Source organism: Saccostrea echinata, unplaced genomic scaffold (assembly GCF_033153115.1).
Source record: "Saccostrea echinata isolate AGI-Se365-2 ecotype Australia unplaced genomic scaffold, CSIRO_AGI_Sech_v1 ptg000025l, whole genome shotgun sequence".
In the NCBI taxonomy this organism is placed as follows: domain Eukaryota; kingdom Metazoa; phylum Mollusca; class Bivalvia; order Ostreida; family Ostreidae; genus Saccostrea; species Saccostrea echinata.
In genome coordinates this window covers 9,747,985-9,771,133 of record NW_026889774.1, presented here as the reverse complement: position 1 = coordinate 9,771,133, position 23,149 = coordinate 9,747,985, and the positions used below count along the sequence as shown (strand labels likewise).

Here is a 23,149-nt window from a genome sequence, read left to right as displayed (position 1 = left end):
CATTTTCCTCTCTGCATTTTCGTATCCGTTTATTTGAAATAAATGTTACCTTCCAGATAAAAATTACAAAATTTAATCTTTTTATGGCATACCGTACAAGTCCTTGTCACTGATTCATTCACTGAACTTAGGATTAATGAAAATCTTTCGCAGCACGAAATAAATTGAGGTTATCGTTGCACTCGAATTACACTTGTCTTCAACTTCTTGTATTCAGCACAAAAATCAAAATCTCTAAACAAAGTGCCCCCTCCCAATAGTTTACTTATAACGCCAATATTTTTTTTCAAATAAGTTAAAGTCTTCATCTAAATTTTTTATCAACTTCTTTTCAAATTTCCGAGTGCAGAACAAATATTTTCTTTCAATGACCAATCAGTTTTCCTGTGATATTTTCTTCCCCGCTCAACATAGCGTGTCCAAAATGTCTGCGCCCATGCACGCTTCTTTCACTTTCTATGGTTAGGTTATTCTCGAAATGGAAGCCAACAATTAATTATTCTAAGAAAAACCTTTTAATTCGAATGATATGAAAGAAATCTAGGTATCTAGAAAAAGCCGGTCGCCTTCATGAATCCCAACACCATGCATGGATTTTGTAGGGGACGTGCATACGGTGCAATATGAATCTTGCATGTAAATATTATTATATCTAAGTGCATATGTATATCAATAATTTTTTTCTGTTGAAACAAAATTGTGAATTATTATACATTGAATGCTGGTACACGCACAGATACATATAATATGAAATTGCAAGAGACGTGATCAATTTTATCGGGTTCGTTTTGTACAGCAATCTGGATCACTGATGTGTTTGCTTGGTCAGAGATGCGTGCAAGTCTTAAGCGCTTTGTTCACGCAGATTCACTGATAGTGGAACGTCCATGTTTACTTGAGTATAGCCGGCTGAGTCACTTCCGTATTCTCTAAATACATTTTAAACGTCTTACATTCTGTCTTAAAACAAAAAAATCATGGCAGGTCGTCTGCCAGCAGTTGTCATAGACAATGGAACTGGGTATGCTATCAGATTTCCTTGCTTTTCTTCAATTATTAATTAGGAGTGCACACACACCGGGGTGGGCGGATATGTACCCTTTTGAACATTAATAAATCAAATGTCTTTTTCAAATAGCTATTGAAGTAAAAACTTCCTGTCTAATATGTTAAGGCACTAGAGACTGTTTAATAATCACGTGACTATGATGTATGTTCTACAGGAAACTCGCTTTATGCTCTCATATCCGCATACTTCCTGCTATAAGTTGTAAAATAGGGAGGTCTCTGGTGTGTGTGGCAGGAACGAATTTCAGGGGGATTTAGACTTTTTCTGTGATCATGTCATTGTCATCAGGGTTTAAAGGTTCCCCCACGGGGACACCTGCAGTGATCATTGATGGTGGTACAGGGTATGTAGTAGGGCGTGAATGTTAGTAATAAAAGCATGTTTCCTTGTTCCAGTACTAGTATTATGTTGGGAAACTTTCAGTTTTTACTTGTATCAAGATTGATTTTATTATTAATCACCTCTGCTGAGACTAATTTTGCATGTGAGACTTTTTGAATGCTTTGAAATGTGTGGCAAATCGCCTTTTAATTTAAATTAAGCTCTGGAATCATAGTAATCACTAATGGAGGTCAGAGATAGGAAGATATTTCCTGCAGGGAAGAAATCAGCTATAAACCAAAACATCCATGGCTGTTCAAAATCAAAGAATTTACTTTAATTTTTCCCCATTTAACATAATTTACAATTCATAGCTTTCTAATTCTGCAGGTACACTAAAATGGGATATGCCGGTAACACTGAGCCACAGTTCATCATTCCGTCAGCCATTGCTGTAAAAGAAACTGCTTCAGTGGGAAGTCGACAAGTCAAGGGTGTGGAAGATCTAGATTTTTATATTGGGGATGAAGCTGTTAATGCAACTGGTTATGCTGTTAAGGTAAGTGTTTAAAATAATCAGAAATTATGCTATTTCATTTCTTAAAATAATATATTGGAAGAAAAGGGGGGGGGGGTACTTAAGAGTTGCAAGGTGATGTTGTCTGTCCATCATGCATTTTGACATTTACTCTGACAATCATTCATACATGGTTTACAAATTGCACTGAGGTGTTCTGAATATTTACGCTAATTCCATGTATGTAACAACAGACATTGCCATTTTCTAAATTGTTTATGCTTTTTCCATGCATATATCAGCAAACACAAAGTTTATAGCTGATGGCATATAAGATTATGATTATAGGTTAAATTTTACAATGTAAAATGTAATTATAAAATTATTCTATAAATGATTTATATGGCAGTTGATAGATTGTTGCCTATAAAGGTTTTGTATTATGCTTGACAGAAATACAGAATACTGTTGTCAAATACCTTTAGATGCTATGTGGCAAAACCAAATGGGAAAAAAAAAAGAAAAAAAAACCTTCGAACATCTGAAATATATTAATTTCTCTCCTCACAAACAAAACTAAGGATGTTGTATACCAGATATTTAATTGCAACAAATAAGCAGAGTGTTTACAAATTCCTGTGTAATACATGTGACTTCATACTGATATTCTTATGCTTTCAGTGGCCTATAAGACATGGTATAGTAGAAGACTGGGATTTAATGGAAAGGTTCTTAGAGCAGGCAATTTTCAAATATCTAAGATCTGAGCCTGAAGATCATTACTTTTTGTTGGTAAGAAAGGGAAAAAATAAGCATAAAAATATAAATTATGAATAAAGAATTCAAAAATAAACAAGAAATCTTATATGCAGTTTTTTTGTACAATAAGTAGTTTTGAAAATTTTTTTAAAATGTCCCCTTTAAAAATGCTTCAATGTAAGTTACAGTGCAGCCTCTTTAATCCAGACACTTTAATCCGGAGCAAAATATCTGGATTGATGAAGAATCCGGATTACTGAAACATACTTGGTAGATATATAGCTATAAATTGTTCCCCACAAATTTTGTGGGGTAGGTGAAGCATCCGGATTAAGGAGGCTTCTCTGTATACTGTAATACATTCAAACCTCATTATCTCGAACTCAGTGGGACTGAGAAAATATTTTTGAAATATCCAAGGATTCAAGATATCAAGGGTAAAATATTTAAGGAATAAGCAGTCGGGACTTCCAAATCACTTTGACATATCCATGGTATTCGAGATACCAAAGTTCATCTGTACATAATATCAATTGTTCATTAATTAACTGTGCCTTGGCTAAGTAATGTTAAATTCTTTGTTTCAGACTGAACCACCACTGAACACGCCAGAGAACCGCGAGTACACAGCAGAAATCATGTTTGAATCCTTTAACGTTCCTGGTTTGTACATCGCCGTGCAGGCCGTATTGGCGCTGGCTGCATCGTGGACGTCACGTCAAGTGGGAGAGAGGACCCTCACGGGAACTGTGATAGACTCTGGTGATGGTGTCACTCACGTCATTCCTGTTGTATGTTAATTAGTTTACAACATTACATGTTGCCTTTTACAATTTCTTTATCATAGAATATATTGCACAAAGTTTTAGATAGTTTAATTTGGTGTGAAATCTACATGTAAAGGGAATAAGATCAAACATTTGTGTGAGCATTGAGTTACATCTTGATTTTCAGAGATTGAACATATATAGAAATTTAGACAATCTATCACAGTTATATTAAAAAACAATAACATCTTGTCAAAGAATTGTGTATTCAAGGAAGTTAACATTTTTTTTGTTTAGATGACATATTTTCTTACTTTCCTCATTTTAAAATGTATGTCAATTTTATTAGGAACTCAAATGTTTAAACAAAATTTGTTATATTCATGTTCACTTATTACTTGCTTAGCTGAAATCTCTGCTGTTTTCCATTCAAGCACAAAGGAGAATAAAAGGAAAATGCAACATGAATTAAATGTACTATTCATCAACAAATTTATGGGGTATATTTTTTCTTGCTCCACAGGCTGAAGGGTATGTGATAGGAAGCTGTATAAAGCACATCCCTATTGCTGGGAGAGACATCACCTATTTCATTCAACAACTGCTGAGAGAAAGGGAAGTGGGAATTCCCCCCGAACAGTCCTTAGAAACTGCCAAAGCTATCAAGGTATGTATCCAAGATATCAGTGCTTTCTGTAAGGAAAATATTTTAAAATCGCATACTTAACAGGGTGTGTTTGGATTTGCCCTTGGTTGTTTTCATGGTATTTGTATTTTGTAACAGATTTGGTTGTGTGCTATTTTGAATTGTATATTTCAAAATTGCATACTACTGATTAATATTTATTTACATCATACAAGTATTCATTTTACCCTTTTTTATTTTTATGGTGTTTAAAATAGAGTCAGTTTCCATGCTGTTTTTTGTTTAGATTGATTTCACCACAGAATTAATGTTATAGAATTTTTTAGCCATGAAAACAGTTGGAAATACAGCTGCATATCATAACCTCAGTATATGTCAAATTTGTTGATGACACTACTTTTTTTTGTTGTTGCTGTTTTTATTTTAAGAAGAAGCACAATTTAACTCAGTGTATGAAAATAAAGCTGTGTATCATAACCTCCAGTATATGTCAAATTTGTTGATACATGTAATACTGTTTGGGGTTTTTTTCTTATTTTTCTTTTTAAGAAGAAGCGTTATTTAGTCAGTGCATCCTACGTTGTGATCAATTAATCGAAAAGAATAAATAAACCATATAAAACCTAGATTAAGATTAAAATCCTCAAACTTTCATGGCATTTAGTTTATATGTCAGTCAAATGCATGAATGGAAAGTCTTTGTTTCAGAATCTGCCCCCTCCCCTAATGGGTTTTTTTTTTCTTTGAATTAGGAAAAATATTCATATGTGTGTCCTGATATTGCTAAAGAATTTGCCAAATATGACCAAGATCCGGGCAAATGGATGAAGAAATACGAGAGTCTCAACTATATCTCTAAGCAGCCATTTTCTGTTGATGTTGGATACGAACGCTTTTTGGGTCCAGAAATCTTCTTTCATCCTGAGGTATGATATATATATATTGAGTATGTTTCTGGAAACAATTGCATAGAAATTATGCAAAAATAGTTTCTTTAAAGTCCACATTTGAGGAAAACTATTTCTGATCAGTATTATAACCTTTAATGATGGTATCCTTTCGCAGTTTTGCAATCCCGACTTTATCACACCTATATCAGAAGTGGTGGATACTGTTATACAGCATTGTCCCATAGACACTCGTAGAGGATTGTATAAGGTTAGTGTTTCAGTTAGAAAATTAGCAAAAGCAGTCTCTCTTTTTTTTTTCTTTAAGAAAATAGTGTAGTTTTGAGATGATTGTAAATTTTCTTAAAGGAAAAAAATGGGAGTGTTTTTTTAATACTGGATAATCATTTGTGCTGTATGTACCTGTTCATTTTGTACATGAATTTGGTATTCACATTATCTTGTACATGTATATATTGGGTAGACAAAATTGTTCTCCACACATTAGAATACAGAATATTGATTTATGAGATAAGAACAAATGGATAAGGAAGGATTTCCTCAATGTTTCTTAAGAAAAGTATTGTTCATGTATTTACAAGCTAGACAGACAAAACATTGAATCAATATAAAGGATATTATCATTCACAAATTTCAGTTTTCGTTCTCAGTTTCTGAGGCCCAGACTCTATTAATTCACAATGCAGTTGTGAATTGGGTATTTTGATATATTTCCTTTTGAAACTAAGTTAGAAATTTCTTCTTTTTTTATTTCTTTGAATAGAACATAGTGTTGTCAGGAGGTTCAACCATGTTTAAAGACTTTGGAAGGAAAATTCAGCGTGATGTAAAGAAAGTTGTGGATGCTCGATTGAGAATCAGTGAAGAACTAAGTCAAGGGAGAATCAAGGTATGTGTACTGCTGGTGTACGGTATTTTCTTGTAAACTGTTGTTGGGGAGCATTTAGTCAAGCCTGTTTAAACAACGATTATCAGTAGAATCAATGAAGATAAAAAGCACTTGCCAAGTATCTTTTAAAATCGAAATCCGTATACTTTAATTAGCCTTCTAGGAAATAAATTTTAAAATAATAAATAATATATTAAATAGGTTTTCACTTGGAATTTTTCAATTTAAGACTTAGGACTTTATTTTTTAGAAAGTTGAGTTGAGCTAAATTTGATGAGTCCAGAAAATTATATTGAATATGAATATTAAGTATTAAGAGTATAACTACAGTGTACATAATTACTGCTCAATCCCACTCATCACTTACATAATAAGAGGTGCAAGGTAATAAAAATTAAATACAATTAAAATATATCATTGAGAAAGTAAGATTGCAGTTCCCCGAGGCCAGGACTATACCCATGGCGAAGGGGAGGGAAATAGTCCTGGCGTCGGGGCCACCAACATATAAAAATCTCAGCTCAAATCTCAACCTCAAATCTTAGATTTCAGCCTCAGCTGAGATTTTCCTAAAACGCCATGCCACCAACATTTCTGAGATTCCTCTCAAGTAAGCTAAGATTTGAGAAATATCTAAGACTTATTCTCGTTGTTATATGCGATCTTTTTTCTTATAATGCACGAAGTTTTTGAATCAATGATTGAATTTACCTTTCAGTTAGTTTTTTATGCAATATTTTGGTGTATATAATCACGAAAATGCACATTCTCCACTTCCTTCATCTTTTATTGCTGTTTCGAGTCATTCAAAGGAAAGGATTCCATTACGATCTTTGCGAAATAAGTATTCACCGAGTCCCTGTAAAATAATCCCTACAGAAGAATAACACAAAAACATATCCAAACTTTATAGTCTTGGCTCGTCTGTCAACAAAAACACACAAAAAATTGTGACGTTATGTGTCGGATTACAAAAAGTAGATGGGCGGATCAAGACTTTATTTGCTGGTCGATTACACATTTTTCTTTCTTTAATTTTTCTCCACAGCAAAAATATTTTAGGTATAGGGACGTTTTATCCCCATTTTACCATAAAATAATTATGTGAGATTTTATTTGAGACTACTATGTACCAATCTCAAGATTTTCTGAGAAATCTCAGATTTTTTTCTCAGCTCAGTCAGAAAAAACGTTGGTGGCACACATGCTAGAGAAAAATCTCAGATTTGAGAAAAATCTCAGATTTAAGAAAAAACTCTAAAGATAAGTCTGAGTTTGAGAAATAATGTGTTTGGTGACACAGTTTGGTGAGAAAAACTCAAATTTTCTGAGAAGTCTCAAATTTTAGAAAATCTCAGCGTTGGTGGCCCCGAAGCCTGATCGAGGGGTACTGGAATCTTGCCAACTCCCTCATTGATAATTTGATATACTTTATTTTGCTACTGTAGATCACTAAATTTTCGCCACACCTTATTTTCTATTATTATAGGTACAGAATTTGGGACAATAAGTGGGACAAAATTTTCATGAAATCTGGTTACATTTATTGCTCTGTAAAATCTATATTAATAAAAATACAGGCAAGAATGAAATTTTCGCAAGCAAATTATCACACATAATTACATAAAAATAAAGTTCTCACTAATAAAAAGTGATTTACTGTATACTGATGTAAATTTCGAAGCAGGGATTAGCTCACTTGACACCCAGCGAAACGGGGATAAGTCCATTCACAGTGATACCAATACAAATTTCAAAGCAAGGATTAGCTCACTTCACTAATAGCAATGGGGATAAGTCCATTCACAGCGATTTCTACAGTAAAAGTATATCATTGAGGGAGTTAGCAAGATTCCAGTTCCCCAAGGCCAGGACTATTTCCTGAGGCGAAACCCAGGGAAATAATCCCAGTTGAGGAGAACTGGAATCTTGGCAACTCCGTCAGTGATATACTTTTTTACTGTTCTATTATACTGATACAAATTTTGGAGCATGGATTAGCTAACTTGACTAACACATGGCATAATGGGGATTAGTCCATGCACAGGGATATCGCTACAAATTTCAAAGCAGGGATCAGCTCGCTTCACTGACACATGGCAAAAACGGAGATAAGTCTATTCACAGCAATTTCTAGGAAATTACTCATGTCTAACGCTAAAATATCATATAAAGAAAAATCAGTAGAGGTATAATGTTGGTAATAGTAAATAATTATCACAGTTATATACATTACGATAGTGTACTCTTTTAAAAAGACTTGTGGTTCATAAAAATATGATACATAGCCAGGATGGCGAATGGAAGACTGGAAGTTACAATTTTCTATACCATTTACTCTGACAAGGCATTGATTAATAATCGTGAAATATTCTATTATAACTTTGTTTGCTGAAAGAGCATGGATATTTCTGACAAGTAAATTTGATAAAACTTATGTGTTTTGCTTTAAATCTTATAAACATTAGCAATGTGCTAATACATGAGTGCAGGGCTCTAATTGGCGACTAATTTAGTTGCCATGGCACCTAAAATTTTTGATTGGCATCTAAAATTTTTCCATAAGTCACCAAATTGGCGACCGTTTTAAATTGACTTGGCGATCGTTGAATTTCTGAAATTTTCACATTTTTAATAATATTTCAGAAAAAGTGAAAAGAAATTTTTAAAGAAGAGGAAATTATTTTTAGCAATGGACAAGTCGTGTTTTCTTAGGCACGTCATGGGTCCCTATATTCTAATAACTATTAAAGTTGGCACCTTAGAAAAATTGCCTTGCGACTAAAAATTTGCATTGGCGACTAAATTTTTTGATAAGGCGCCAGCTGGCGCCTAAATTTTAGAGGCCACTTAGAGGCCTGGAGTGTATAATTGTATTTGTTGAAAGTATGTATTAACAACACAGTGTGTAGCTACATGTATGTAGAAATTTTAATGCTCACAGTTCTAATTAACATTAAAATGGGCATAAAATACATAAGTAAATATATTTTTTTTGAAAATAGCATTAACTACTCACTGTTCTGTGTATACATGTTTATACATGTATCAATATATTTCGTACATGTATCAACATACCCCTTTCTAATTCAAGGCCATTCAAATACAAGATTGTGAATTATATGAAACATTTTTGTTAAATGAGGAGCAAAATTATAATGTACATTTATGTCACCTTTTAAATACATGTATTACATATCCCATTCAAATATGAAGGTATGAATAAACATTTTTATGCTCAATATAAATAATGTCATCTAGATAAATGGAACATTTTGTCAGTATTTAAACAAACTGTGAATTTAAGATAGCAAAATAATATACTAGAAGACAAGTCAAGTTTTTTAAAAATTAAAAGTTTTGAATATTTTGAAATTCCTGACTGTCTTTAGAAAGTTACAGGAACTTTTTTGAAGAAACTCTTCCCATAAAATTTGCAGAAAAATGCTATTCTTCTATATATTTCAAGAGGAAAACGTAAGGGGAAATATCACAAACTAAATCATGTTAACAACAGTATATTTAAACTACTCATGCAAACTTGAAAAAAAAATCCAGATAATACATGTACATTGTAAATTCTATTGAACATTATGTCAAATTTCAAGGACATGTTTTTCATTAGATTTTCTCATGCTTTAAAACTCAAACTACCTTAATGTAGAAAAGGTTGCATGCGTGGTGCAGTGGTTAGAGCGTTCGCTCTAGAGTTGCAGAGTAAGGGGTCAAATTCACTGCGGGAAGACCGGTCCTTCGGAAGAGACCTTATAAACCGAGGTCCCATGTCGCAGTAGGTGCTGGCATGAAAAAGATCCCTCACTGCTCAATGGCCCTGAGTGCCGAGTATAGGTCAAAATTTTGCAGCTCTTCACCGGCAACTGGTGGCATCTCCATATGAGTGAAAAATTCTAGAGAGGGACATTAAACAATAACAAACAAACATAATGTAGAATAGGAAGTCAAAGAAGATCTTCCTTCTTAGATACCAGGAAAAAGTAAAATAGATGGAAGAAATGATTAGATAAATACATAAACAATAATTTTAGTATAGAAAATTTTAAAGTGTACATTAGCAAGAAATACTGTAAACGTATTACATTTGGCTGTGGATTCTGTTAAGTTCCTTTTGCCGAGAGCAGCATCTGCTAAATTAAGTACATTGTTAAATGTCTTGTGTATATAGATACATGTATATTCATATAAAGCACATTCAGAAAGTGCTAAATCAAATCTATGCTAACTTGCTGAAATTTAATATGTGCCAAATACCCATGCATGCCAGACATAATACTTTTACAATATCTTATAGCATTTTACAAAATCAGAAGAAAAAATAAAAATCCATGCTGAGATTGAACTCCTTATATGCAGTTTACTAAACCTATGATTTAAAAGCACCAAGCTACCTTAAGTAATTTTATAATTTGCTTTGAAGTGTGACAAATTGCAATCTCATAAATAATCCTTTAGTGAAAGTAGTTGTATTTTGAGATGGACCCTAAAAGATATCCAGACAATATACATGTATTTCCTAAAACTCTACATCCACACTGAAGTTAGTGTGTAGACATGAAAATAAGGAATTTCTATTGTAATTTTTACATACACATTAAAAAAAAAACAAGTTGGCAATTATCATCACTGATTTATACAATGTCTTTACAAACAAGTAACAGTGATTAATTATTTTCAGCCTAAGCCAATTGATGTGCAGGTGATAACCCATCATATGCAGAGATACGCCGTGTGGTTTGGTGGAAGTATGCTGGCATCAACAGTAAGTGTCTGTGAACAATAAGTTGGCAATGGTTCAGCTCTAGATTTAAATTTCTCTTTATAAAAAAAAAAATCACAAAAATTAGAGTATGAAAAATCCCTGTTTTTGGGAAGGTCATTTTAACAGAATTGCAGTAATTAAGTGTGCAAAGTCAAGTCACAAGAATTTTTATAAATCAAAAATATTTCCTTTTCTTTCAATTTTTTGTTTAGAGTTATGTTTTATTTCATTTGATCAAGGACAAATAAGGTCATACATTTGCAGAAAAACCTTATGTAACACCTTGCAATATTGTATGCTATTGAAAAAGAAATTTTAAAGTTCTGTATGCTTTTGTTTAATCTGGGTTTTAATGTTTCATTTGTTAATGGGGTTTACAAAGAAGCCCAATTTGAATTTGTAGTTATTTAAGGATTACATGTATATCTTGGGACTCTTGTGAATTAATTAAATTTTTTTTAAAGAACAATACTCCTTTTTCCTTTTGATACTTTCATTCATGAGTTACAAATTGATTTTATTAATTTTATACATTTATTGACTGTGTTTCTATGTTTGAGGGCAACATGCATTTTGTTGCATCCAAGAACCAAACAGTTTACCTTAGGCTGTTGGGCAAATTTAAGGCAGTCTGGTTCGAGGGTTGAGCAATATGCATGCTGTCCGAGAACACAGTCAGTAAATGTTTTGTTATACCATTTACTTTTAATAATGACATTTCCTGCATTGGCTTTTATGTTTGTGATATGTAAATTCTGTTTACCTGCACTGCTGATTTAACTTGGTCAATTTTAAAAACTGTCAAACATCCTCAAATGTAACTTAGATATAGCTGATCCCACCTATGCATGACATAAAAAAACATCCAACATTTCATCAACCGATCAAATATCTCAGTCCAATATTGAATTTTTTGGATGGCTTGGTAAAACATTGAAAATGTTGGACTTCTTAGTACATAGAATTATATAGGAAACAATTAACTTATTCATTTATTTATCTATTTAATTTTTTTTATTTTTTTAGCTCTACTGGTCAGAGACCAGAAGAGCTTATGCGATAGTAAGGTGTCCGTCGTCCGTCCGTCTGTCTGTCTGTCTGTCTGTCTGTCTGTCTGTCCGTCTGTCTGTAAACAATTTTTCAAAACGCTACTCCTCCTACAGTTTTGGTCCGATTTCAATATAACTTGGCACACAAGTTGACTACACTAAGATACATAATTTAGTGCATCGGTTTTTGATTTCGATGGACGGTGTTGCCATGGTTACTAACAATAGAAATTTCTGTGAAATTCGTTTAAAACGCTACTCCTCCTACAGTTTTGATCCGATTTCAATATAACTTGGCACACAAGTAGACTACACTAAGATACATAATTTAGTGCATCGGTTTTTGATTTCGATGAACGGTGTTGCCATGGTTACTAAAAATAGAAATTTCTGTGAAATTCCTTTAAAACGCTACTCCTCCTACAGTTTTGGTCCGATTTCAATATAACTTGGCACACAAGTAGACTACACTAAGATACATAATTTAGTGCATCGGTTTTTGATTTCGATGGACGGTGTTGCCATGGTTACTAACAATAGAAATTTCTGTGAAATTCGTTTAAAACGCTACTCCTCCTACAGTTTTGGTCCGATTTCAATATAACTTGGCACACAAGTAGACTACACTAAGATACATAATTTAGTGCATCGGTTTTTGATTTCGATGAACGGTGTTGCCAGGGTTACTAAAAATAGAAATTTCTGTGAAATTCGTTTAAAACGCTACTCCTCCTACAGTTTTGGTCTGATTTCAGTATAACTAGGCACACAAGTAGACTACAGTAAGATACATAATTTAGTGCATGGGTTTTTGATTTCAATGGACGGTGTTGCCATGGTTACTAAAAATAGAAATTTCTGTGAAATTCGTTTAAAACGCTACTCCTGCTACAGTTTTGGTCTGATTTCAATATAACTTGGCACACAAGTAGACTACACTAAGATGCATAATTTAGTGCATCGGATTTTGATTTCGATGGACGGTGTTGCCATGGTTACTAAAAATAGAAATGTCTATGAAATTCCTTTAAAACGCTACTCCTCCTACAGTTTTTGTCTGATTTCAGTATAACTAGGCACACAAGTAGACTACACTAAGATACATAATTTAGTGCATCGGTTTTTGATTTCGATGGACGGTGTTGCCATGGTTACTAAAAATAGAAATTTCTGTGAAATTCCTTTAAAACGCTACTCCTCCTACAGTTTTGATCCGATTTCAATATAACTTGGCACACAAGTAGACTACCCTAAGATGCATAATTTAGTGCATTGGAGATTGATTTCAATGGACGGTGTTGCCATGGTTACTAAAAATAGAAATGTCTATGAAATTCCTTTAAAATGCTACTCCTCCTACAGTTTTGGTCCGATTTCAATATAACTTGGCACACAAGTAGACTACACTAAGATACATAATTTTGTGCATGGGTTTTTGAATTCAATGGACGGTGTTGCCATGGTTACTAAAAATAGAAATTTCTGTGAAATTCATTTTAAAACGCTACTCCTCCTACAGTTTTGGTCTGATTTCAATATAACTTGGCACACAAGTAGACTACACTAAGATACAATATTTAGTGCATCGGTTTTTGATTTCGATGGACAGTGTTGCCATGGTTACTAAAAATAGAAATTTCTGTGAAATTCCTTTAAAACGCTACTCCTCCTACAGTTTTAGTCTGCTTTTAATATAATTAGGCATACAAGAAGACTATACTAAGATACATAACTTAATGCATCAGTTTTTGAATTCGATGAACAGTGTTGCCATGGTTACTTAAAATAGAAATTTTTGAGAAATTTCCATAAAACGTTACTCCTCCTATAAATTTGGTCTGATTTCAATCTAATTTGGCACACAGTTAGAATACACTACGATACATAATATGTATTTCTGTTTTTTTTATTTCGGTGAATGGTGTTGTCATGGTTACTAAAAATAGAAATTTCCGTGAAATACTTTCAAAACGCTACTCCTCCTACAGTTTTCGTTTGATTTCAAAATAACTTGGCACAGAAGTAGACTACATTATTAAAGATACATAATTCTATTTATTGTTGCATGTTGCAGAGTTTCAAATCCAAGTGCTACTTTTCTTTTGTTATACGTACAGACCAGTAGAGCTACAGTCTCATCAGAGACTTCTGGTTATTATTTTTTTTTTTATTTTTCTTTTTTTTTTTTTTGAAAATAAATATTTTTCATACTTTCAACATCAGTCATTGAAATTATTACATGTACAAGAAGTAGATGTTTACCAGTAACAAAATACTAATATTTGTTCTTTTTTAATTTTCAGCCTGAATTTTATCAAGTTTGTCATACGAAGGCTGATTATGATGAACATGGACCTAGCATTTGTCGTCACAATCCTGTGTTTGGTACAATGTCCTAGTGGTGGAGGGGTAACCACCTATTGTATGTTCAGAGAAAATGATGGAAAGAAGAAAATCAGTGGCTTCCAAACAAAACTGAACACACTAACTTGATTTGGTCAAAAAACTTGTAGATTAATTATGTCTCAATTTAAACGGTAAACAGCATATAATTTAATATGCTGCAAAGATACATTTCTTCATATGGGTTTAAAACGGTCAGTCAGAATTAAAGAAACTTTGTGATATTAAGAATAAGTTGTTCACTGATATTAGTATAGAAATGAACAAAATCATGTACAGTGTCACAATGAAATTGTTAAGTACAGAGTATTATGTATGTATATGCTTATAGGAGCCAAGTAAAAGTTTTTATATCATTTATTTTCAAATTCATAAAAGTATTTATCATTCAATGAAATGTTTATATGACATGACATGTATATGAAACAATAAATATTACAGAAAAACACTGTAACTCAGCTTAGTTCTTATTTTTTATGGATTGGAAAATAGGGGGGGGGGGGGGGAACTCTACTTTTTATATACATGTACATGTATCTTTAAGGGACCATCAACTGGTCCAAGACTCTCAGCTGTAAAAAACACAAACACTTAACAGGCATGTAGTATCACGGGGCCTGCATCCCCTTTTTTTCAAACATAACCTTTTGAAAACAAGAGGCCCAATGGCCTTAACGGTCACCTGAGTATAATACAACAATTTACAGGATACACAGAGTATGAAATGAACTGAAAGGTGAAGCTTTGTTGCCCAAAAGCAAGAAAAATAGGGTGATCAGGATCAACAAAATAATTAGTCTAGTGTTCATTAACAGTTCATAAATAGGTTCTAATCTGTTTCCCATTTATCACTATCACCGCACAGTATATTAACAATCAGTGCTTCTGTACTATTTTAATTCCTTGTTGAAATCTCTTACGTTGGACTCTCTTGGTCTTTGATGAACATTGAATAGGACAAGTTATTTTTATCTCATTTTTATTTATCTATTACTTACAAGTATACCTGATCATTAAAACTATGAAAGTACTTTTTGTATTATACAATAAAAATTCCTGCATAATTCCCGTATTCTATTAACCTTTCAAGTACATTATTTACAGTGATTAATTATCAAAAGTAAATGGCATAGGGGAATAACTCCTCTCATTAGAATACAAATCAATAGAGCTCTGGCCAGGACCAGAACACTTAACCAAATGGTCCAGATGTTCAAAAATCTTTATTAAAACTTTTACCTTTTTTGCCTCTGATATGCCCAGGTGCAGAGAAGACTTTCAATGAAATAATGCATCTTTACTACAGATTCACTAAATTAGCAATTTATCGATAGAGCCCCCCGTCCCACCGAGAAACACCAGAGCCTCTCACCCTGGGACCAGAAGTTTGCTCATCATAAGTAATCACTTTGTTTATCTGCTTAACACTAAGGAGCAGACAGGATTATTTAACAGAATTGATGCATTTTCACTATATTATCAAGAGTCCCACCCTTACACCAGCACATCTGACCCAGGGGTCATGCAATTCACTACTCTGGAAGAAGCACTCTTGTTCATCATAACTATACACTTAGCTTCTTTGCTTTCTAACCAGAAGCGAAAAGAATATTTTCAAAAAAAATTTGCTTTTTCACTATACAATGTATAATCAAAAGAGCCCCCCCCCCTTTTCATCAGGACCCTTGACCCTGGGGCCACGAAATTCACAATTTTGGAAGAGGCAATCTTGCGTATCATAACAATGTACTTCGTTTGTTTAAATAATACCCAGGGGCAGAGAAGAAGATTTTCAAAGAAATAATTCACCTTCACTATAGGATCTATATAGCCCCGTCCTAGGGCCATGAATTTCACAATTTTGGAAGAGGCATCCTTGCTTATCATAACAATGTACTTAGTTTGTTTAAATAATACCCATAAGCAGAGAAGAAGATTTTTAAAGAATTAATGCATTTTCACTATATAATAAATAGAGCCCAGCCCTAACACCAGAACCCCTGACCCTGGGGCTATGAATTTCACAATTCTGGTAAAGTCATTCTTGCTTATCATAACTATGTATTCAATTTGTTTCAATAATACCCAGGAGTAGAGAAGAAGATTTTCAAAGAAATAATGCACTTTCACTATAAGATCTATATAGCCCCGCCCTAGCACCAGAACCTCTGACCCTGAGGCCATGAAATTCACAATTTTGGTAGAGGGCTCAATGCTTATTACAATCATACCAACAGTTTGACTGCTTTTTAATTTTGGTGGTTTTAGCCCCACCCCTCAGGCCCCAGGGGGGCAGGGACAATGAAATTCACAAATTTTTTTTCCCCTTTGCACATACATGCCATATGCTAAAATTGGCTGAAATTGGTTCAGCGGTTTCAGAGAGGAAGCTGAAAATGTGCAAATGTTAACACACGACGGATGATGCACAATGGAGGACGACGGACGAAAACAGATAGCAATAGGTCACCTGAGTGACTGAGGTGACCTAATGATCATTGAAAGGCTGGTCCATCCCCACACTTTTTGTTGCAATATAGTCAAATCGGGGTAATAGGTAATGTATGAATAAAATTGGTTGGGAAAAAAGTTGGAACCCTTTAAAATTTTTGATTTCATGGTCCCTGGATCGAGGGTCATAGTGTTGGGGGTGGGGGTGGGGGGCTGTATTGATCATATAGTGAAATGCCTTATTTCTTTTAAAATCTTCTCTGCTCCTGGGTATTAAGCAAACAAACTAAGTGCATAAAGATGATGAACAAGGGTGACTCTTCCAAAATCATAAATTTCTTGGCCCCTGGGTCAGAGGTTCTGGTGTAAGGTCGGGGCTCTTTTGATTATATAAAGTATAAAAAATGCATAAATTCTTTAAGGACATTGGCAAGGTTCCTGGTTATTGTATAGAATTTTTCAAGAACTCTTGAGTAGGTTTAAATGTACTAAACAGCTCGCGAGGCTATATTCTGGATCGTTTTACCTACCAATCCAACATTCTTTTAGATTTTGTCGAAGAATGATGGCATGCAAGGCGCGGACGATCCCCCGCACTGAAAGAAGACATTTTTCAATTCTTAAAATTCATGAAAAGTTGTATTTTTCAAAAATTATATTGTCAATATAATCTTTTATACATTTGTTTCCTATATTTTGTGTAATAAATTATTGACACATAACTTTATTTTTCACCAATGTTTTAAGGTGATTGAAAAAGAAAAAAAACTTCACACATGATCCGAACTCTCTCCAAAGCTAACAGTTAGACGTAAGACTGAACGCGTTAACCACTACGCAACGAAGTCTGCCTGTCTTGTTTGATATCGGTGTCATTTAAATAAACGAGTTTGTTGAAGCGTAAATTTTTTTTCAGAAATGTTCGATTTTCATATAGAATGGGTTCTGACTCCATTTTTTTGAAACATGAAACAGATTTTAGATTTACTTTTCCGTCGTTTAAACGTAAATGAAAAAATGGAGACTTGACCCATTCATATTCAAAAATCATTTTCTTTATGGCTAATGTAAATATAAGAAATGAATTTAATTTTTGAAAATTCATGACGTACATGAACTACAACGCTTCAAGCCGGCATATTTATCATGAAGCGCGTTACATGAAGCGCGAACGTGCTTCATGAAATATGCCGGCGTGAAGCGTCGTAGTTCATGTCCTCATGAATCTTCAAAAATTAGATTCATTTCTTAAAAAAATTTCCACTCTCCCCCTGTGTTTAAAGCAACAATCTTAGTGCATGGGTTATGATGAGCAAGGGTGCCTCTTCCAAAATTGTGAAATTCATGGCCCCTGGGTTAGGGATTCTGCTGTTAAGGTGGGGCTCCATTGATAATATGGTAAAAATGCATTTATTTGCATTTATTCTTTTAAAATCCTCATCTCTTCTTGTGGGTATTTAGCGGATAAACTGTGAATGGTTATGAGGAGCAAGGATGCCTCTTACAAAATTGTAAATTCATGGCCCTGGGTCAGGGTTTCTAATGTTAGGGTGGGGCCTTGTTGGTCACATTGTAAAAATGCATTTATTATTTGACAATCTCCCTCTCTGCTCTTGGGTATTTAGCAGATAAAATAAGTGCATGGTTATATGAGCTAGGATACTTCTTCCAAAATTGTAAAATTCATGGCCCCTGGGTCAGAGGTTCTGATGTTAGGTTGGGGCCCTATTGATCACATTGTAGAAATGCATTTTTTCTTTGAAATCTTCTTGTCCTCTCATTGGTATTTAGCAGATAAACTTAGTGTGTGGTTATGAAAAGCAAGGATGCCTCTTTCAAAATTGTGAAATTCATGACCCCATGGTCAGGGTTTCTGGTGTTAAGGTGGGGTTCTATTGATCATATGGTAAACATGCATAAATTCTTTAAAAATCTTCTGCTCTGCTATAGGTGTTTAGTAGACAAACTAATTGCATGTTTATTATGTGCAATGATGCCTCTTCCAAGATTGTGAAATTCATGGGCTCTGGGTAAGATGTTTTATATTGGTGGATGGGGCTTTATTGATATCAATTATATGATGAAAAAGCATTAGTTTATTAGCACTGACAAGTACCTACAAGCAAATAAATGGATCTGCTTACTATGATTTGTTACTGAGTACTAAACTAACTATTTTGCTGATCCCTGATCATCGTTTTTCTCGTGATTTTGGGCAATATATCTTCATCTATTAGTTTTTGTTTTTAATTACCTATTTATTTTCCCCTTTAAGGAAGTTCTAAACACTAACAAAAAGTGCTTCTTTTTTTATCATATAAAGGTGTGCATATTGAGTCAATTTAGTTCATTTTCAACAAAAGGTGCCTGCCTTATTTCTGCAGGAAAAATGTTCAAAGACAATGGACTATTCGTGAGCAGAAATCGCTGTTGTTTACTTACATTGGGAAAATTAATGGAAATAATGAATTCAATTGCTTATTCTTGGTCTAATATAATGCTAAGAATATTTTAATCTATTACAAGTTGTGTTATTAACTGTAAATAACCAATTTTCTTTCTTACTTCTGAGGGCAGATCACTCTAACTGCATAAAACTACCCTATAAGTAGAACTCTTTAGTGTGTAGTGTTTAGAGCTTCCTTAAAGGAGACGTGATCCATTATTTGAACAAAGTTGAATTCCTTTACCCAAGATTACTTTCTGACAAGTTTAATTTAAATTGTCCCATTGGTTCTATAGAAGACGTACATGAGCCTTTGGCTCGGGTGAGCTAAAGCGGAACAAACAGCTAGACATCACCCAAGAACAGCACAAAAAAATAAAACAAATCAAATTAAACTGAACAAAATAAAAACAACTACATGTATTACACAACAAAAGAAAAAAATGGAAAGCAAATAACGAAAGATATGAAAACAAACAATCAAAGGTTTTGTTAAGAAGGCTTCTGCAGCGATTCATTCACAATGTACATGTACGCAGTATTTCGCGCGTGCGCTTGATTCACTGATTAATCGTTTTGGAGTGAAACACGTGCACAGGTAGATAGCAGATCAAGAAATGCTAACAATGTAATTAATAACGATGATGACGATTTTCTCATTTCGCAAATAATTAGTCAGAACATGTAAAGACCCACAGAGTTCATAGCGCGGTATGATCCGCGCCCCTTCCTGCGGCTAAGTTCGTTGTAGGTAAACTCTGTTCTTTGCATTGTACGTTTCTGTTTGTTGATCATGTCTGCTTATTCTGTTTTGTGTTTATTTTTATTTGGATTTGTAGTTTTTCTTTTCATATCAGGTATGTAATTTTAGGAAGTTGTATACATGTCCAAACATTAAAAATATTTTCTGGGTTTGCTCAGATGAATAGATACAGACTGTATAAAAATACTAACAATGTAGATCGCTTTCATCTCGTTCAAGTAATGACATTCGAACACATTCTGATCTATTTCCTTTATTTGTGCCCATCATAAAATTGTAAACCTGATTGAAAAATACAGGTGCATCATAATCAATATACCAGGGGTGTACAATGTATATGAATGAAAGGAAAATGTATTCAATTTACAGATAATCAATAATAGAATGTGTTCCAGTGTCAATATACTCGGACAAAATTATAACAAAGTGAGAAATGTTGAGTTTACTTAATTCAGTACGTACAACATCAACTTTTGAAGATGAAGTTCAGGCAAAACCGTTGAAAGGAAGTTACAATTGCACGTATATTAAGTTATCAATCATCGTTTGACTGCCCTATTCTCTTTCAAGCGATAAATGTCAAAAAAAGTTGCAAAGGAATGCCAATAAATATTAGAAAAAGGTGTATATCAGGAAAGAAAAGTAAAAAAAGAATTGGACGCAAATCAATATCAAGATATAGATGACAGATTTATCTTTTCAAAATCAGGATAAGTCAATTTTCACTGTCTGAAATCGACATTTCTAAAAGCAGTATACGTGTGTTTTATTTATTTCGGTTTAATCATACTATTTTTAATGTATAGCCTACAATTTTTACTTCTCAGTTGTGTTATTTACATAGTTGACCAGGCTGAAGGCGGAGAATGCTGCAAGGCTCATTACGATAATGGAGGATTGCGTCATGATACCACGTGGTGTAGCCACTATTGTTGTCATGATCGACGGCGCATGTACAGCCCTCTTTACTGCTGTAGTGATTTCTTCATGAGGGCCGACAGATCTGACAGACTTGACTTCTGTAGCTCGTGGTTTACAGCTTCCGCCAATCTGTACGTTTTAATTTATTAATTAGATTTTCTTGCTTCTGAGTCTTTATTAACCGAATGGTGGTGAATCAAAAGAATTAAACAATATTTTCCAAGACGATTGTCCCAACAGCCACAAAACTAGAACCCGTCCAATCCTATATTTATAAAAATCATGAACTATATATATGGGGAAAATAGTCATTGCCAATAGAATTTAAAGGTATAAAAGTAAAGACGGGTTAGTCTGTTATTAAACGTGTCTGGTTGCAGTCGGTGGTCAAAACAACAAATTCGCCAATTTTAATCAATGAATGCTTTAATGTTAAATAAATCTTCTGAAAGGTTGTAAAGACTGAACATCGCCTGCTTTGAAGATAGGTTGCTCAAAACTCTGGTTAACTAGCATTAACCGCTGGTCAAATCCCTTGTCCATTGGTTATATTTTAACCATTGGTGCTCAAAAATGCACCGGTAAACTTACCTACCCAGTGGTTAAATATTGGCCATTTGGAAAGGAAGTCTCATCAGCCGTAATGATATATTATGTTATCTCTGCTTTTTTCTTATACACCCTATCGAATTGAAAATTCGGGGGTATATAGTTTTTGCCCTCTCCGTCCGTCTATCTGTCTGTTTGTCCACAAAAACTTTAACATTGCTCATAACTTTTGATTGGTTGGAGTTATGGCTTTCATATTTCACTTGTGTATTCTTTGAGACAAGACCTTTCTTTGGGTACCATCATATTTGACCTTTTGACCTTGGAGTTTGACCCAGTTTTACAAAATTTTATCCAACTTTAACCTTGGCCATAACTTTTGAACAGTTGGTGCTTTCATACTTCACATATGTAGTCATCGTCGCAAACCACGGCCAAAATGTACGATCCTCTCCCATTCTGGGAGAGAGCTATATGCGGACTCCGGACCGTTGCTTGAGACGATGATGTGTAGTCCTTGTGACAAGATTTTCTCAAGAACTGTACAGTATATAGCCACATTATTGTCATATGGATTTACAGTCATATATCCGTACAGTTTAGATTCTTTTTTAAAAAAAAAAGCATAACCATGGGCAAGTATGAAGCCCTATTAGTGGTCAAGGTAAATATTGCAATGTAAAGAGTTCTTTAAAAATTCTCTCTGAAGAACATGCAGCGGGACCACAGTTATGTTGATATATGACCATGTAGCTAGATTTTTTTTGGTCAAGTAATTGCCTCATGGGCAAAGGATGGGCCATAATAGGGTATGAAGGTTTTTATTTATGGAAATATCTTTATGAACCCTCTCTACACTGCACTCTAAAGAGGTATAAGTTTGTGGTATTTTATGCAGTTAGAGTAATCTGCCCCTAGATCTAAAATTAAATAAATGAAAATTTGCAGTGTATAACTCAATTTATAATCAATCCAATCCAAACATTCTTAGCATTTTAATAGGTCAAGATAAAATAACTGAACATTTTATTAGCATGTATTTTCCTAAAAAAAAAAAAAAAAAAAAAAAAAAAAAGCTAGTACTTTCTGTTATCGATACTTTATTGTCTTTGAACATTTTACCTGAGGGTAAATGCTAGGTACCCTATGTTGAAATTGGGAAAGATAAGCTCAGTATATACACCTTTATACAATATGATTTTCTCAATGTCGGAAAAACATTTTGCTTCAATGTATAGAGGGTTCATAAAAATTCTTTAACCCAATAACAGCAAGGCTAAACTCAGGTGAGCTTTGTGGCTTTTGGCCTCTTGTCTTTAACATTTCTAGCTGTGTTTTGTTTTGTAGGTGGGCGCCTGTGTTGATAGCCATAGTGATAATCGCCATTCTTATTGGTTGTGGAATATGTTGCTGTTGCATTCCAGGATTCTGTTTCTGTTGCTGACATTCCAGAGGAACAAAAAAAAAACTGAAAATAATAATTCCTCAAAAAGATTAATCCTAATCTCTAGATTAGTGAGATTACACATTGTAATGGTTGCATAACTGTTTTCAAAGAGGTCTGTAACTGTGTGCAACATACATCTGGTATGATAATATGAAAAAAAGAAGGCATTAGTTGGTCACACTGTTAAGGTAAAATTTATCATCTGGAATTAATAGAGCTTTTACGTAGACTGTACATGTACATATACTCTGTATAGATTAAAATATTTCTTCCAAATGAAGGAAATTATTGATGTTCACTGCTATCATTTTAATCGAATTTGTTTCATAAATACATCATTGTAAAATTTGATTTTTAAGTGTGTCTTGAAGTATCAGGGTAGATTTTAATGTTTTTGAAGATATAGAAACCTCTCAATAAATATTTTTGAAACAAAAAAAAAAACAATTGTTTTAGTTACTTGTTTA

The 23,149-nt window shown here is 33.7% G+C and overlaps 2 protein-coding genes across 3 annotated transcripts; both read left to right on the top strand.

The window, feature by feature from the left end:
* The first annotated feature begins 867 nt into the window (after nucleotides 1-867).
* Nucleotides 868-14,559, top strand: LOC133191968 (actin-related protein 3). Of its 2 annotated transcripts, none has more exons than XM_061327759.1 (10): nucleotides 868-1,021; nucleotides 1,781-1,949; nucleotides 2,589-2,699; nucleotides 3,254-3,457; nucleotides 3,957-4,100; nucleotides 4,832-5,005; nucleotides 5,145-5,237; nucleotides 5,751-5,876; nucleotides 10,570-10,653; nucleotides 14,006-14,559. In XM_061327759.1, exons 1-10 carry the CDS (start codon nucleotides 978-980, stop codon nucleotides 14,099-14,101), a joined length of 1,245 nt encoding a protein of 414 aa, XP_061183743.1. In that variant the 5' UTR covers nucleotides 868-977; the 3' UTR covers nucleotides 14,102-14,559. The 2 variants fall into 2 exon arrangements, with proteins under 2 accessions (XP_061183743.1, XP_061183742.1); XM_061327758.1 differs by lacking the exon at nucleotides 868-1,021 and adding an exon at nucleotides 1,235-1,412.
* A 4,931-nt stretch (nucleotides 14,560-19,490) lies between these two features.
* On the top strand, nucleotides 19,491-23,087 carry LOC133192598 (uncharacterized). Its single transcript, XM_061328590.1, has 3 exons — nucleotides 19,491-19,859; nucleotides 20,610-20,817; nucleotides 22,583-23,087. The coding sequence occupies exons 1-3, from the start codon at nucleotides 19,796-19,798 to the stop codon at nucleotides 22,677-22,679; spliced, it is 369 nt and encodes a 122-aa protein (XP_061184574.1). The 5' UTR covers nucleotides 19,491-19,795; the 3' UTR covers nucleotides 22,680-23,087.
* Nucleotides 23,088-23,149: the final 62 nt, after the last annotated feature.

Excerpts from the sequence above, each read along its gene's own strand:
- LOC133192598 (XM_061328590.1), top strand. The coding sequence starts at position 19,796 with ATGTCTGCTTATTCTGTTTTGTGTTTATTTTTATTTGGATTTGTAGTT. Across the intron at positions 19,860-20,609 it reads AGTTTTTCTTTTCATATCAG|TTGACCAGGCTGAAGGCGGA; the intron begins GTATGTAATTTT and ends TTATTTACATAG. Across the intron at positions 20,818-22,582 it reads TTTACAGCTTCCGCCAATCT|GTGGGCGCCTGTGTTGATAG; the intron begins GTACGTTTTAAT and ends TTTGTTTTGTAG.
- LOC133191968 (XM_061327758.1), top strand. The coding sequence starts at position 1,342 with ATGTCATTGTCATCAGGGTTTAAAGGTTCCCCCACGGGGACACCTGCA. Across the intron at positions 4,101-4,831 it reads AAACTGCCAAAGCTATCAAG|GAAAAATATTCATATGTGTG; the intron begins GTATGTATCCAA and ends TCTTTGAATTAG. Across the intron at positions 5,238-5,750 it reads CTCGTAGAGGATTGTATAAG|AACATAGTGTTGTCAGGAGG; the intron begins GTTAGTGTTTCA and ends TTCTTTGAATAG.